Source organism: Triturus cristatus, chromosome 5_2 (assembly GCF_964204655.1).
Source record: "Triturus cristatus chromosome 5_2, aTriCri1.1, whole genome shotgun sequence".
NCBI classification, from domain to species: Eukaryota; Metazoa; Chordata; class Amphibia; order Caudata; family Salamandridae; genus Triturus; species Triturus cristatus.
This window is the reverse complement of record NC_140588.1, coordinates 961,871,254-961,889,174: the sequence shown is the minus strand read 5'-3', so window position 1 is coordinate 961,889,174 and position 17,921 is coordinate 961,871,254. Positions and strand designations below refer to the sequence as shown.

The window sequence follows — 17,921 nt, the reverse complement described above, 5'->3', positions numbered from 1 at the left end:
GATCTGCTCTTTTTTGGGGTTTCTGGGGCTAAACCATACGACACCCCTAGCAGTGTGAAGGAGGCCTAATCTGGAAGGTTCTGGATCCCGTCTGATATCTGGAGATTGATCACAAGGTGAGGAATCTGCGTTTAGATAGAGTATCTACCAGAAAGATTGGTATCAAACGTAAATACCTTCTTCTTTACTCACTCTGCACCATTTAAGAAAATACTTGATCAATTTAACATCTGTTTGTCTCTTAGAAGAGTTGCTGATAACACCGGCGGTTAACTAAATAAAACTGCTGATTGACATGGACGCACATGAAAGAGAGCCATGTCGGAATCGTAGATCGTCTGAGGCTAAACTTGCTATAAAATCCCAAGATCAGGAAAGCTGGAATCGGTGCTAGAACTTTCGCATACCTAGCTGCTAAAATGTGGAATTCTCTGCCGTATGCCCTGAGAGCCTCTCCCACAGAAACTAATTTCAGAAGAAAACTGAAAACATGAGTGTTTCTTAACCCGATTCAATATTAAGCTCGGTCCTTCATCGCCTTATTTGCCTTACCAGCCTCTTTGCCAAGCTCCTGGGTCCAGCGCGGGGCACACTGATGAGGTGTAACCATGCGCTTTATAAATCACTTAAAAAAAATACTGTCAAGATTTTTATTGTTGTTTTTGCCCCATGCATGTCTGCCTGCAGTACTCACTCTTTCCTGTTAATAATAAAAATGATTTATACTTAAATAAAAGAAAAGATCATTGTCAGTTATGACTTAAAGGAATAATGTCTAGGGCAGCCTGTGTAAAGTAATAATACCATTTCATTTTTATTACTACTGAAATTCAGTAAATTATCTCAGGTTATATTAAAGGAGATTGAATGGTCCATGCTTTGTTTATGCTGGAAACGTGCATCTATCCCATCAACATTTATGATGTCTAGTAATTGAACTGTGAGGCCAGAAACACTGAAATGCCCTAACAAATATATGATGTCAGTCTAAATAGAATTATATGGCTTTTTATTCTAAATTCTGCAAGTTTTTTTCTCTTCAAAGGATTTACTGGTCCTCGAGGTGATCAGGGTCCTCAAGGACCCCCAGGACTGGATGGAAGAGACGGTTTACCTGGAAAAGCGGGAGTTCGTGGACCTCCAGGTACACCAGGAGCCCCAGGAGACGTTTTAGGTGCTGAGACTGGCTCTCCTGGTAACCCTGGTCAAGATGGGTGCCCTGGAGATAAAGGCATACCAGGAGATCCTGGGTTTCCAGGAGCTAAAGGTAAGGGCATTGCTTTCACACTCATTTTGAATGTTTGGTAAACCGATTAATTATGAATTGTGTATAGTGCAACTGAATGAGAAAATGAGCACTATGCTGTTATTTTAACATTTTAGCATTAAAATTACCCACTCTCTTTAAACACTTAGGAATTGGAAAGGTTTTAAGAATCAGCTACATGTACTGATGAAGCACTTTTAATTCAAACCCTTAACAGTGAATCCCTCAAATACTTTTTATTGCTTATGTGTTTCAGTATGTAAAGGGCAAATATAGATAGTGTAGGAAAGAGCCCCTTTTTGAAATGGTCACCCACACTTTTTGCCTGGTATTCAGTGCAATTTTGACTGGAACTGCACTTGGTTCCTGCTAACCAGGTCCTTAGTGACAGATCTCGTTCCTAAAACTGTACAGTTGTTTTCTTGATTGACAATAACTTTAACACTCCCTGTAAGACCTAGTAAATGGTACCTAGGGCAAGTAGGTTAAATAGGGTCAATAAGGGCTGCAGCATGCATTGTGCCATCCTAAGTGACCCCTCACCAACCACATATAGAATGCCACTGCAGGCTGTGTGTCTTGTTGCAGACAAAAGTGAAAACGTGACATGGCATGCAGCCATGTGTGCCATGCCTACGGACACTGCATGCAGTGTATTCATGTCACCGCTACAGCAGGTCTTACAGCCCTAAGACAGGGTGCGCTATACAGCATGTGTGGACATATCTGTATGAGCATGTATGCCCATGTGCTAGCCAGTCCAATTACTGCCAGTACAAGTGACTAGGGAAGCCATTTTAAGTACTTGCTGGACACTGGTGAAATTGAGTTCCCCAGCTACATAATGACTTCACTGAAACCAAAGATGTTTGGTGTCAAATATCTTGTATTAATGAACCCACACTGATTCCAGTGTTGGATTTATTAATACATGCACCCAGACGGCACCTTAGAGGTGCCCCCTGAAAACCCATCAACTACTAGTGTGGTGGCCTGCCACCACAGACAGGTTTCTGACTCCCAGGGGTGAGGGCCAACTCTCTCAGGAGGTCCGGAACAAAGCCAGCATCTGCAGAGGGTGGTTTACACCCCCTTTCAGCAGAATGACCTGTAAGTTTGCATTCCAAGGCATTGGGCTTCAAAGACCCTGCGGCCTTTGGTATGCAATTCTGGCTTCCCTCAGAGGGATGCCGCCCCTTCGTTGAGGGCCCATTTGGCCTATTAGTGAGCTACCTGTCATGGACACAAAATTTCAGAGTCTGCCATCTTTGTGATGGCAGAATTAGGCATTTTGGGACAGCGTTATGACCACTTCCCGCTTCCCACTGGAAGTGGTTGTATAGGGGGCATAGTGATCCCATGGGTAAGTAGCCCATTGGCTACTACCCTACACTCCCCTGACAACCCTAAATCTAGTGTTTATGGGAGCCATTGGCAACAGGAAATCAGATCCCGCTGCCCTGAAAGAAGACCAGCAACTGACTTGGCGCCAACCCTATTGGCCTGTCTGCTCTCCTCAACAGTTGTGCCAAAGACAACTCGCCCTGCAGCTGCCTGTGCCTCCAAAAGCTAGGAGGACATCCAGCCTTCAACTAAAGACCCAGGAACTCCCGTGGAGCAGCAGAGCTGCTCTCCTGCATCCTGTAGGCACCTCCAAAAGAGCTGTGAGGACTCCAGACTGCCAAAAACTTGACACCGGAAAGCACCACTGCACTAGCCTGAGTTGAAGTGGGCCAAAGGTGCCAGCGTGGTCCCCACACCCTCCAGACTCGAAGCCCACCTTGGGTTTCCCAGCTCTGGACTTCCCGAAGATGTTCAGACCCCTGCTATTGCAAGTGTCTCAGGTGACAGAAACCCAACGTCTCAGGACACCTCTGCACCCGGCCGTCCTGGTCTCAGGAGAAGAGAACAAACGGTGTCACCATGTCCCCGACCATCGTGCGACCTGAGCCCCATTTTGGTTCAGCTGGACTGGCCCCCAGTCCAAACCTGCAGCCTCTGTGTGACCAGACTGATCCCTATTGACTTCAACAGGGTACCTGACACTGTATTGCACCTCTGCACTTGGCCGCCCCTGAGCCGCCCGAGGCTACCTGTTGGCTGCCTTAGACCTTGCATCATAGTCACCTTAAGTCCAGGAGATTGGTCTCGTAAGTCGCTGTAAAGAACTTATATGCAGTCGTTGTTTTTCCTCCATAGAATAACTTTGCCGCCTATTGATCTTTCATAGATTCACATGCTTGAATCTTCCCCATTGTCATGGTGGGAGCACCACTGTATTTAAAATAAGCAGTCTCATGTAAATACATTTAAAGACATAGAGAAAGCAATTGACATTGTTAACCAATTCACATTGTTTAAATAGACCCAAACTTCAGCCAATCAGAGGCAAGACCCAGGACCACTCTTCCCCTTCAGAGCCACCATCCCTCAGACTTCTAACCGCACATGGTGTTAAGGAAGTCTCACTGAGCTCTGCTCAGTTTGTTACAGTTGTGAACTTTTGACCCTGCCTTCTCTTCTCAAGGAAAGAAATATTAATCTGCTAAAACTCTGAGGTACTGCATTTTCAATATTTTCTCAAATATGTCTGAAGAACCAAAGAAAAGACTCTTCAAGACATGCAAGTCTTGTGGCAAGCCTAGACTTTTTTATGAAGAGCCTCACAAATAGTGTTTATACTGTCTGCATCCGAACCATAGAACAAAGGATTGTAAGCACTGCAGAACTTTTTCTGCCTAGACCTTCATGGACAGAGAAGCCAGACTTCAACTATAATTTCAGTGGAAAAAGTCCCAATCACACTCTTGCTGTGATGAGTAGGATAAAAGTCCAAAACGCTCCCCACCTGAGTGAATGCAAAAAAATGAGGGCTCTACATCATATGCTAAGGACTGAAAGACATCTAAGACTGCTGAAAAACATCTGATACGTCAGCCTCTGAAAACTCCTTTAGTCAGTCAAAGAAAAGACCATGGCTTCCTCTGTTCCAGTCACACCTCAACAAAAATCAGACTGTCGACAGTGGTACCAGAGTCGACAGGAACATCGTTGACGATACGTTTATTGACCGTACATTTAGGGAGGACGGTAACCCCTACCACGTCGATGATGGCTTTGTTATCGACAGGTCCGACAACCTCCCTGTCATCAACATCGACGACAGTAATCCCGTCAACTACTGATTTTAAATCCCCATCGATGACAATAGTGGCGGCTGGCGTTTCTATCTGGAAGAAGATCTTCCCGCCATTGACAGCATCGTTGACGAGCCTGTCAATGAGGCAGAAAAAGAGGGCACTCTTTAAAGAAGGTCCATCAGCACAATTGAGACCAGACATCACCTCTCCAAGTAAGGTCTCCCTTCTTCTTCCGGCTCACCTGCTAGACACGGAAGAGTCTTGTGATGAAGGACTTTTCGGACCGGCTTACAGCGCTTCTCAACTGAGAGTAAAATGCCAAGATTCAGGGGATGACGAAGGTCATGACAGGCACACTTTTACTTTCCTAGAAGAGGATTTCTCATTCACTACTCTTCAGCTACTGATAGATATGATACTTTCCAGGAGCACTATCTCTTTGAAGACCCAGATGGTGAACACGAGAGTTCGAGCGAAGACACTATTTTGGTGCCTATTTCCTTGGTCACTGATCTAAGGCATATGATCAATGACTATTATAAGGGCTTTCCAGAATCAACGGCTCCAGTTCCTATTCCTCCAGCCCAAGCAGATGTGCAGGAGGTGACACCTCGACCTAAATGTCCTGCACCTGTGCACACACGAGTCCTGGATAGTGCTTCCTCCCAATACCATCAGAGACAATTACATTGAGAATGATCCAGACGACCAACCTGAAGAGGGTGAACTTTTTCAAGATCAAGGAACAGTGGGTCAGGAATGGGATGATTCTGGCTCCTTTTTTGCCCTCATCAGAGCCTTCTTCAGCAAGTTCCACTCTTGAAGACGGTGGAGGGTTTCATGAGCTACTGAAATGTGTATCAATGAGGTTCTATCTGCCTCTCCCTTTAAAGCAAAAAGATTGTCTTCTGTATGACTTTAAAGACTCTGCAAGAAAGTCAGTCAGATCGATACCCATTGTCAACTACATAGGGTAAGAAGGCCTTAAGTTAATGATAAATCCTGCTTCAGTCGCTGCTGTAGTCCCATGTATGCACAAAAACTATAAAGTACTTGATTTGTCACCAGCCTGCTTGATAGGGTATCCACTCCAGATTCGGTGATAATGCAGGCTGCGTTCAAGGAATCCATCTGCCCCTTGTTCACCACCTCCAGACAAGGAAGGAAAGAGGCTTCATAATATTGGCAAACGTTTTGCAGCTACCGCAGCCACTTCCAACATGGCCTCAAATGCTTTAACCATTCTGGGTCTTTACTACTGCCAACTGTGGTTCGACCTCACTCCTCTTTTGGATCCTCTCTCAGAGGATAAGAAAAAGGAGGCAAGAGAAATTTTGCAAGGCGGTGACAAAGCGCCCTCTGAGATTATTTTTTTTATTTTTTAATATTTTGTTTTAAATCTTTATTTTCAAATTTCCTCTCACAGCAATAACGTACAATGTCTGAGAACATATCCTGTAGTAATTATCACAAGTATACAATATAGCATGTCACATTTCCCTCGGTTCGTCTCTATCTGCTCTTCAAACTACCACAGTCAATCGCTTCATCTTTCTCGCCTATGCTATTCAACACATTTAGAACACTCAATGTAATTTTGGGTCAATATTGTGGATGTATGTCTAATAAGGTGGTAGTTTCTTATCTGTGGGATATCTCCCATCACCCCATACCCTCCGGGACTATGCCGCTTTCTAGTTGTGCGGTGGAGGACTGTCGCATGGTTGCAATATACGCCCTATATGGGCCCCATATGTCCTTATCCTCTGAGATTATTGACATGAACATGGATATCTCATCCATTGCTTTGCGTCAGATGAGAGTTGCAGTTCTGTGCCATAAGGTCCGGTTGAAAGCCAGCTTGTTCCACCCTGAGGTTCAAGCCAAGATATTTGACATGCCCTTTGATGGGGAAAATGTATTTGGCAAACATGTGGATGAGGCTTTTCAGATCTTCAAAGCGGACACTGAAATAACGCGCTCCCTTGGAACGCTGCAATAGAGGCCTTTTCAGCCTTTTTGTTGAGGAAGAGGGCAATATGTTCATTGACCTTCATATCAGTCTTACAGATACCAGCCATATGCTCAGCAAGGTTATCGATCCTAGTGCGCTGGACTACAACAACAGCAGTAATACAGGTCTTTCTCTACAGTTTACACGAGACAGCCAACTCATAGGCGACCCTTGGCTGTGGGAAAAGCCCAAGACTCTGCAAGGATACGGTGAATTTTTCCCAAGCACCAGCCCCCTCAAACCTGCATCAAAAGTCGATCCACAATCTCTCCATGTATTATCAGTGGGAGAGCATCACCACAGACAAATGGGTGTTAGACATTATACATCAGGGTCACCGCCTGGAATTTTTTCAAAGATCCCCCCCTGCCCCCCTTTGACCATCCACCTCCAAAAAGGAAGCATCAACACCTCTCTCTCCTGAAACAGGAAATATCTCTGCTTCTCTCAAATGGGGGGCCATAGAAGACATTCCATTCCACCAGCACAGCACAGGTTTCTACTCAAACTTCTTGCTCATAAAGAAAATGTCTGGGAAATGGAGACAGGTCATGCACTGCAGGCAGCTGACCAAATGAATAAAGAAGCAACCTTTCAGAATGCTGTCACTTTAGGAAATTCTGTTGCTACTCAACAAAGTGGATTTCATGATGTCTCTTGAGGTCTTGGATGCATATTTTCACATACCTGAGGTTCGAGTTGGCAGGGTGCCACTACCAATTCAAATTTCTTCCTTTTGCCCTACTGGCGGCCCCCAGAGTTTTCTCAAAGGGCATGGCACCAGTAGCTGCTTTCCTGAGAAAAAAATGCCATCAGGTATTCCCCTACCCTGGACAACTGGTTAGTCAAAGGACACTCGTTCCGCTCTGCAGTTGAATCTACCTTGGCTTGTCAGCAGCATTCAACTTTCTCGGGCTAAGATTGAATGTGGAAAAGTCTTCTCTCCTACCAACAAGTTTGCTGGTGTTTCTAGGGGCCATTCTGGACACCAAGGACGACAGAGCCTTCCCGTCTACAGAAAGGGTCCACAAGATAATGGATATGGCTACTTCTCTGATAACAAGAAAGTCCACTTCAGTAAGAACGTTCAAATCCCTACTGGGGTTGCTATCCTTGTGTATCCCATTAATTTTGAACTGTCGGCTACACATGAGGCCATTGCAGGAACAGCTGGCTGTGCAATGGGTTCAAATTCATGGGTCGTTCGGGGATTTCGTCGACATCACCCCTGCAATTAAGCAAGCATTGCCATGGTGGAGAAAGGAGGTCAACATCTCTCCAGGTCTCTCTTTTGATTGGCATGACTGTGCTACGTAATTACAATGGATTCCTTCTTGGAAGGATGAGGAGCACATCTCCAGGAGCGAGAGATCCATGGAAAATTGTCGCTCCAAGAATCACAGATGCACATACATCTTCTGGAGCTAAAGGCTATATTCCTAAGTCTCCAAATGTTACCCAGAATTCACAATTCTTCTGTCTTAGTAAGAACAGACAATACCACCACCATGTTCTACCTAGTCAAGCAGGGGGTAACAAGATCGAAAAGACTCTCAGCCCAACAAATATAGAAATGGTTGCTGCAGAACTGCATTTTTCTACAAGTCAAGCATGTTCCAGGCATAGAAAACGAATGGGTGGACTCTCTCAGCAGAACAACCAGTCAATGCCAGAAATGGGAAATGAGTTAAAAATAATTATCCCAAGTCTTCAAGAAGTGGGGCACCCCCAATCGCGGCCTTTTTGTAACAAGTCACAACAAGAAATGCAAAGTGTTTGCAAGCAGATTCCCTCAGAAAAGGTCTTGGGGGAATGCTCTTCAGATACAATGGATAGGAATGTTCGCTTATGCATTTCCACCCTTTGATCCCATTCCCAGTGTGATATGCAAAATAGAGATGGAACCATGCCATCTAATTCTTATAGCCCCAGCATGGCCGGTACAATACTGCTCCTGATGTCTGTCTCTCTGCCATTTAGTTGCGACAGATGGAGAACCTGATTTCCATGAACAACAGCCAAATAGTGCATCCTCATATAAAGTCTCTCAATTTATGGACATTGTACCTCATGAACATGAGTTTGGATCTCTAAATATTGCAGCAGAATGCAGATCTATTCTAGAACAGTCCTGTGCTGTTTCAACTAACAAGTCATATGTAGCAAAATGGAGAAGATTATGTTGCTGGTGTTTCACAAACAATAGACATCCTTTTAGCTCTTCTCCAGAGCAACTGTTGCCGTATCTCCTTCACCAGGCAAAGTCAGGCTTGGCGCACTCTTCAGTTAAGGTGCGTTTATCTGCAATTTCCAGGTTCAGAAGACAAACTGGTAAAATTTCACTGTAGTCCACCAGGCTGATAAAGGAATTTATAAAGGGCCTTTTCAGGGCTTTCAGACCGATAAAGCCTCCAGCAATATAGTGGCAGGTAAACACTGTCCTTTCCCAACTCATGAAACTGTCTTTTGAGCCAATACACTAGGCAGATCTGAAATATGTTTCATGGAATACAGCCCTTCTATTGGCTCTCATATCTACCAGAAGGAACATTGAGATTCAAGCGTTTACTGTCACTGAAACCCGAAATTCATCCCGAAGATTCCGACTTCTTTTCATCTGAATGAGCCCATTATTCTTCCAACATACTTTAAGAACCCTTCTTCAGCTGCCGAGAGGGCACTCCATTCTGTGGATATCAAGCAGTGGTTGAAATTTTACATTCACAGAACTATGACTGTCAGAAAATGTGATCATCTTTTCATCTCTTTTGCATCTCCCAGAAAGGGCTGTGAACTCTAAAGAAACAGTATAGCTCATTGGGTAATGTCGGGGATTGCTTTTTGCCACAACAGGGCAGGAAGACCACTATACAAGATTGTTGCTGCGCATTTTACGAGAAAGATGGTGACATCCACAGCCTTCTTTGCTGGAGTATCGCTTCCAGACATCTGTAGAGCAGCAACGCTCATACCTTCACCAAACACTCCGGTTTGGATTCAGCGTTCAAAGCAGATGCTACGTACAGACAGACAGTTTTGTGTCCCCTGTTTCATTAAGGTACAGGTTGTTATTTATTTATTTCACTGCAATAATTTTTTCCTGATCCATTGTTCATGCTGATATCTTCATTATTTGCACAAGGTATCTTGTATGTAGAGAGTGGTTTTCGCCTAGCCCTCCTCCATGCGTCCTTTGCGTACTGCTAGGTACTCTGATTCAAGCATGTGAATCTATGAAAGATTCAATACTGGAGAAAAAAACAAGCTACTTACCTGTACACTATGGTTCTCCCATATTTATATATTTCATAGATTCACATGCAACCCGCTCTCCTCCCCATTTATGTACACCACTTAGATACCTCATGGATAAATATTTACACTCTGCTTGAAATCTGAGGTATGGTGGCCCTGCAGGGAAAGAGTGGTCCTGGAACTTGCCTCTGATTGGCTGAAGTTTGAGTCTATTAAAACAGTGTGAATTGGTTAACAATCTCAATTGCTTTCTCTATGTCTTTTAATGTATTTACATGAGACTGATTGACGATGGGGAAGATTCAAGCATGTTAATCTACGAAAGATATTAATACTGGAGAACCACAGTGTACAGGTAAGTAACTTTTTTTTTTTTTTTTAAGTAAAAACATTTCTATCTCGAAATGTACTTACCTGATTTTGATGATCTTGGTGCCTAAAGATATATAAATATAAAGATACATGTTATTTTTATAAATTGGTTTGGATCACCTTATTGAGTTGTGTGTACCATTTATTGACTGTGTGTGTATTGCAGATGTCTAACACTCCTCTCTAATAAGCCTAAGGCTGCTTGACCACACTGCCTCCTAAGAGAGCACCTTGGGATTGCTAGAGCAAGCCCTTGTCCACTTATAAGGGATGCATGGACTCTTTGCACAGTCTACCTCGTTTTGGTATACTATATAATGAGCCAGCTTCCTAAAGAAAGGTGAGAAAAGCGCACGGTACATAGCCCCATTTTGGTATCCCCTCCAAATAGTCTGCACAATTGACATATTTGCTTCTTATCATCTATCTGCTCTCAATTTTTATATTGTGTTTTTTCTCCATAAACATGAATTTCTTATTCCACAGGCTATGACGGAAGGCCGGGTTTAATGGGTGTCAAAGGTGAACGAGGTGATCCAGGATTTCCTGGAATTCCTGGTTCAAGGGGAACCCCAGGACCTAGCGGGGAATTTGGCATCAGAGGAAAGCAAGGTTCACCTGGGGGCATTGGTTATCCCGGATCACCAGGTAATTTCCATCAACTATTTAATGATAAAAGATTACTTATGTTCAGCATGTGTACACTCAGAACAGACTTTCCTGCTTTTGCCGATGAGCATGTCTTTATAACGATGAGTTAAAAATTAAAATGTGGTTGTATCATTTTTACATCGTCAAGCTTACATTTTAGAGTTATTTCTTTCTATTTCAGGTTGTTGCAGATTGTGTTTTTTTCTTTTTCTAGCCTTCCAACTAATTTGAGTCCTTGCTCCTTCTCAAAATACGCCTCTTTGGACCGTTTAACCTTTAACACATGAAATGCATTTGTTTATGTTTAACCTTAGCTTTAAAATCTAAATCCTCTATAGAAACTAAAAATATAACTCACACTTGATGTTCAAAGTAAAAATTATTTGTTTTTTACTAGACCAATAGCTGCAAGCTTGAAACACTAAAGTGAGATGATTATTCTTAAAATCTACAGAATTGGCATGGTGACAGTGACTTCTTGAGTGTATGCATGTTTTTGGTTGGTGTGATGGACATGTCAGTGAGCACGGTTCCTAATTGGACAATGGCCTTTGATGAGTATCTCTGGAATTCTGTTGCAGCATTCTGCCTGAGACATTAACTCCCTGTTTCCACCCTTTGTGTTTTCAATTATCACATGTTGTTGTCTGTTTCTCCTTCATCATGCCTCTCTTCCATTTACCATCAACTCTCCTTGTCTGATGTCACACTGTTTGGTTTTGGGTTCATCACATAGGCTGCCAAGGTGAGAAGATGCAGTGTAGCATAAAAGCTTATGGACTAACTGCCTAGCTTTTGATGCTACAAAGGTTGCATTGACTGTTAGTGACACCCCTTATCCTAATGCAGCAGAAAAAATAACAATTGTTACCAGAATTCACAGATTGAAACAGCAGTGCATATACAGTGCTATGTTTCCATGAAACCTCCTGTTCCTGCTACTCCACCTTCTATAAATAGCAACAAAACAATTGCTACTAGAAAGTGCTACCTTACTTTAACGGTGCTACAAGGCTTGATGTTAATGTCATCTAATATTATTGTTAAGAACTCTTCCCTTTTAGGACAGGAATGCACTTGTCAAGCCAGCCACCATAGAAGTATGCAATGTGCATTGGACATTTCTTGCGTGTTCTTGCCTTAACCAATGGCCTTTGTCGTGAGCCACCCTCCCATTCCCTGATCTTCAGTGTGCCATTTTGTTGCATCAAGATTATTTATGCAGTTCATTGTGCGTCCCCTCAACAATAGCTCAGATCCTTACGTTGCTTATATAATATTGTTAATAGTTATAACAATAAATATTTTTATTTCGTTTTTAATACCGCTGTCTTGTAAATAACAGGTGTTGAATACATCTTTAACGATTTTTAACTACAGGCTTGAGCTTCCTTTCACCAGGTGATAAAGCACAAGTGATGGCACACATTGAGTGTGTTTCTTTGCAATAACTGTAAGTCCGGCATTGTACAATTGCTCTGGATTGGGCAGCACATATCTTAAATCAACAGTTCAAATAGTTTCTTATCATGTTTGTGAAGGGCCTAGCCTTGGGTGCAACGAGTTGCTCATAAAAATGTCATGCTCCAGATAATTGTAATTATCTGGAGCATGACAAGATAATTGTGTAAGTAACTTCACCCTCCACCTTTCCTTTTCATCTCCTTTCTGAACTTCTAAATTCCTTCCCCAATTCTAATGTGAAGGTGCATTGAGCACCCATTACCCTATGGAGCAAGAAGTAACTAGAGAACACTGGGGTAATAAGTATAAAATGTAGCTTCCACTGCTTTACCTGACCAATTGCTCTCTCCATGAACTCCATTGACACAAATCACTGGATCTCTCTCATAAAGTTTCTAATAATGATAACCTGCATGTCATGTTGGCTAAAAGCTATCACGTACACAATAAGTACTCATAATGATAAGGGGTTTCACTATAGCCAGTTTTTGTAGTGACTTAGGTAGTAACTATCTGTATAGATATTTTATTGTTAGACAACTAATGCTTTGCCGTTTCTAAACTTTGTCTGTTATAATAAAGCTGCTTGTAGCATAACTCGTTGTCCATCTTCAGGCTTAACAAATGTGCAAAGTGATTGCGCTTGGTGAAGTGTTCTGATCGACAGGTGCTCTACTGTCATAGCATGCATTTTAAATTCCACTCTACAACAATTTCAGGTTTCCCTGGAAGAAAAGGATTCATTGGAGACCCTGGACCCCCTGGTCCCGCTGGTATGAAAGGACAGCCTGGCTCTGTTGGCAGAGTAGGTCGTCCTGGTGACTTAGGACCACCAGGGCCTCCTGGAGCTCCTGGTCAAGATGGGCTTCCAGGACTTTCCGGATTCAAGGGTAAGTGAAAATAGCATTCCATCTATAGGCTTGCCACATGTAACTTACAGAATAACTGACAGGCCCGGAGGCTGTCACTGTAATGTGTTCTAAATGAATCAAAGACAAATAGAGGACTCCCTTCATACAGATGTCTACATATACATATACAAAAACCATTTACTGCTAAATGAAATATCACAACATGATATCATTACTTCACTGCATATGAATGCGTAGATTGGTTTCTTCTCTTAAAACAAATTGTCCATTTCTGTATACACGTTAACCTTGCCCAAGAGTCATTGTGCAGCAATTCTATGTTTCAGCTAATGGCTCAGGAAACCAGAGTTGGTGCATGTGCTTTTCCATACCAGTTTCCATAATATCTGCTGTTGATGTAGAAAGCAGAGCTTCCAGTTCCTGGGCTTAGTAGACATGATTATTGTAGCCCAAACACATTCCCACGCTTAATATTCCTTATGGCACTGCTAAATTTTTCTCTTGCGACGTTACAGAAATTCTAGTGATTGCTACCCTTACTTATTTGAAAGGTTTTATATAGCGCTGGCTAGACCTGGGGGTATCAGAGTGCTTAACATGTGCGAAAAGAAAACAAGAACAAAAAATACAGAAGTTGCTCAAAAGAGAAAAACACAGTATTATCAATCAATAAAATAAATGTTTGGTAGTTGTCTAATAAAACAGAGACACAGCACGAGCAAAATAAATTAAATTACCATATACAGTGGCTGGTGCGGGGGAAGATTCAGGGCTGAGAGTGAGATAGAGACAAAAAGGATAGGCGGGGAAAACAGGTTGTGGGAGGGGGGACGATCATCTAGGCGGGGTTTTAAGAAGGGAGGTGGGAGTAGAGTAGGATAGATAAGACTGGGAGAGGGGAGAGGTGAGTGGAGGGAGTGAGGTGGAGGAGGATAGGGTCGTAGGTGGTCAGAGGGCTGAATTTAAAGATCCCAGTATTTGTCGAGGAGGTGCAGTTTAAGGTCTTTTTTGAAGGCGATGTAGGAGGGGTTGCAGCGCAGTTCCTTTGGGAGGGCATTCCAGACTGTCGGCGTGTTTCCAGAGAAGGAGCAGGATTTAGAAGTTTTCTTTTTGAATAAGGGGGGGGATGAGGAGGAAGGTGTGTGTGCTCCTCGTCATTCTGGAGCAGCCCGCTTTTTTGCGTTTGTTAGTGAGGTACAGCGGGGCATTTTGGTGTAGGGCTCTATGGGTGATACATGCTGTCTTGTATGTGGATCTACCTTCGGTGGGGAGCTAGTTGAGAGCCTTCAGGGCTGGGGAGATGTGGTCAAAGCGTTTATAGCCAGTGATAAGCCTGGCTGCTAAGTGGAGGACAGATCTGAGTTGGGCTAGGTGGACTTTGGGGGTTCCTGTGAGGATAGTGTTCCCATAGTCGATTTTAGAGAGAACCAGGGATTGGATGACCCATTTGAAGTCTTCAGGAGGGATGAAGGGTTTGATTTTCTTCAGGTGACGGAGAGTGAAGAGAGCTCCTTTAGCAGAGTTATGTGATCGTTGAGGGTTAGATTTTTGTCAACGGTAAAACCAAGGGATTTCGCTGAGTTGGACAAAGAGAGCAGCAGTTGAGTGCATTGAGGTCAGAGATCCAGGTTTGGATTGGCAGTCCGTTATTTTTGGGGGAGAAGAGGATGATTTCCGTTTTCTTAGGGTTTAGTTTCAGGTGGTTGGAGTGGAACCAGTGTTGGATCTTGTTTAAGGTTTGGTAAGATGAAGTACATCAGCTTGAGACATAATCTTATAGTACAGTTGTGTGTCGTCAGCATAGAGGCGGTAGTTGATTCCTGCTTGTTTCAGGATGAGGGCAAGAGGTTCCATAAAGAGGTTAAAGAGTGAAGGGGAGAGGATAGAGCCTTGGGGGACGCCTAGGGAAACCGGAGAGGTGTTGGATAGAGAGTCGTTCATTTTGACTTGTTGTGTTCTGTGTTTGAGAAATGAGATGAACCATTTAAGAACCTGACCGTTAAGGCCAAAGCTGAACTTGAGCGTTTTGAGAAAGGAGTTGTGGTTGACTGTATCAAAGGCAGCCGAAAGGTCAAGGAGAATGAGTAGGCAGGATTCACCGTTGTCAAGGGAAGAGTGAATGTCATCGCCATTATATTAAGCATGGCGGTTTCCGTGCTGCAGCCTTTTCAGAAACCAGATTGCAAAGGGTCTAGAAGGTTGAAATTGTTTGTGTTTATCTAGTTGAAGCAGAGCACATTTTTCCACGGCTTTAGACAGGAGAGCTAGGTTAGAGATAGGGCGGAGATTGTTCAGGTCATTAGGGTCTGCGGTGGAATTTTTAGGAATAGGCGTGATTTGACCAAGTTGAAGTGAGTCCGGGACACAACCTGTGGAGAAGGAAGTGTTGATGATGTTGGTCCAGTAGGGAGCAATGATGTGGTTGAGATTCTGGATAAGACTGGACGGGATAGGGTCTTTGGTGTGTGAGGACGGTTTAAGTTTGGTTATGATGTTGCAGACTTCGAGTTCAAGCCAGAGGGATCGTTTAGTGTATTTGTCAGCGACAAGAGGGGAATTGGGTGGGATCACAGTTAGGTGGAAGGAGTGATCGATTTTGGCAATTTTATCCGAGAAGAAGTTGGCTATTTCCTCACATCTATTAGTTGATGTAATATGTTTGGGGGGGGCTGTGGATATTTGGTGGCAAACAATGTTAAATAATTCTCTGGGTCTGTTTTTTGCCCGATCGAATTGTATTCGGAAGAAGGAGGCCTTCTCCTTGAAGATGTGTTTTTTATAGGATGATCTAGCGGCCCTGAGACAGGCGAGGTGGGTAGCGGAGAGGTGTTTTCTCCAATATCTTTCAGTCAGTCTGAGTGTTCGCCTTTCCTCATTAAGATCAGAGTTCAACCAAGTTCTGAAAGGAATGGTTCTTAGCTTTTTCAGTGTGGGGGGGGGGGGGCTAGGAGGTCTATGACCTCACTGGCGGTTTTGTTGAAGTGTTCGGTGAGCTCATTTGCATCTTGGGAGAGAGGGGTGAGAAGAAGTTTAGCTCGAAATTTGGATTCGAGTTCTCCAGGAGGGATTTGAGTGAGGTTTCTGGTCCATTTCAAGGGTAAGTGGTTTTTAATAGGGGGGGGGGGGAGCGGATTCGATCTGGAACAGGATGAGGTGATGGTCAGACCAGTCAATGGGAAGGATGCTGGAGATGGAAGCCTGGTCATTATTGGATATGATGACATCGAGAGTAGCACCTTTGGTGTGGGTTAGCGAGTGACAGAATTGAAGAAGGCCATTGATTTCAAGAAGAATGAGGAGATGAGTGACTGTGTGGTCAGCAGTATTGTTCCAGTGGATGTTAAAGTCTCCAAGGAAGTTGTTTTTAGAGTTAGAGAGAGAGGATTGAGAGAGAAGGTCGGATAGTTCCTCAGTGAAGCGAAGTCATTCCACCAGGTCTAAATCGTCTACTTCTGCATTGTCTAGAGGTGTTCCTGTTTTGGACATCTGTAAGGCCACAACTTGGGCCTCCCTCCACACTTTCGCGAAGCATTACTGCTTAGATTCCGAATTGAGGAGGGATGGCCATTTTTGCGCGTTCTGTTTTGCAGGACTTTTTGGTATAGAAGGGTGGACACCCACCTCCGGGAGAGGTACTGCTGTGGGATTCTATTCATAAGGTGAGGAATCCACAGGCAGATGTATCCATCAGAAGAACAAGTTACTTATCTTCGGTAACGCTTTTTCTGGTGGATACTGTATCTGCCTGTGGATTTCTCACAGACCCACCCACCTCCCCGTTGTCCACCCTTTTATACCATAGAAGCTGAGACTTTCGTTTTTTGACGTATTATATGTACTCAAGACTTTGTTACCTCTGTTTATTTACTATTTTCTTGTTTGAAGTGCAAGCTTTCTTCTTTCTTTATACACTGAGTGTATTTGTGTGAATTCTGTATACTATGTATACGTTGTATCAATGTCAGTCCGCCCGTTTTGCCTCTGTGGCACAGAAAAAATGGGTGGAACTGACGTCATCACGCCAACGTGGTCTTCTTATGGCTCCTGTGACGTCATGCGGAGTCGCATGCGGAGCCTTGACGATGTGAGAGCTACGAAAAATTTCCGGAATGCTGGCGCAGGGGGATATTCATAAAGTGAGGAATCCACAGGCAGATACTGTATCCACCATAAAAAGCGTTACCGAAGGTGAGTAACTTGTTCTTTGGGCCACGCTATTGGCCTTTGCGTGTGTCTTTTTATCAAAGACAGCACGCAATTGGCCAAAGGCGGACGTCGCTCCGCCCATGGCCTAGTGGTGTCGGTTACCCGCACCGCCGCCATGTGGTTTCAATTATCGTGCCCAGACACGGGCGCGATAATTGAAACCACATGTCTTGCTGTGGCACGCGCGCGCCACTCGTTTAAACAAGCCACAATGTTTCGTGATTTAAAGGCCCCGAACTTCTGCACACTATGTGGAATTACATGCACTAGTGTACTCCGCTACTTTGAACTCGATCTTGCAAATGACAAAAAAACACAATTTCTTTGTTTTCAGGTAAATCATCAAAAATTCAACATATCTGATTTTCAATATAGTTCGAGGATTCTTCCAAAAGAAATACAGATAGTTACCGACTTTAAATGAACTTTAAAACAAAAGCCTTCAAGCGCAAGAGTTAAAAAGATTTAAGAAGTAAAGTGTCTAAAATAAATTCAAGACCAGAGCACCACCTCTCTTTCCGGGAGACCCACCGCTCTCAAGAAGCGTTCAAAATCACCTGAGGTCTTCAGTTTCCTTCAGCAGCCTCAAGCGAACCAGACCGTTAGTCCTGAAACCTCAGTATACAGCACCATTTTGGACTGCACGTACGTTTAATGCGAATGTCTGACCGTCCTAAATT

The 17,921-nt window shown here is 43.6% G+C and overlaps 1 protein-coding gene across 2 annotated transcripts in view; it reads left to right on the top strand.

Moving 5' to 3' along the window:
* COL4A6 (collagen type IV alpha 6 chain) overlaps positions 1 to 17,921 on the top strand; it is an 847,824-nt gene that overhangs the window by 643,598 nt on the left and 186,305 nt on the right. For both annotated transcript variants that reach the window (XM_085608162.1, XM_085608161.1), the window contains 3 exons: positions 1,046 to 1,267; positions 10,535 to 10,696; positions 12,883 to 13,053. In XM_085608162.1, coding sequence (XP_085464288.1) covers positions 1,046 to 1,267; positions 10,535 to 10,696; positions 12,883 to 13,053 — 555 coding nt within the window. The remainder of the gene's footprint in view (positions 1 to 1,045; positions 1,268 to 10,534; positions 10,697 to 12,882; positions 13,054 to 17,921) is intronic.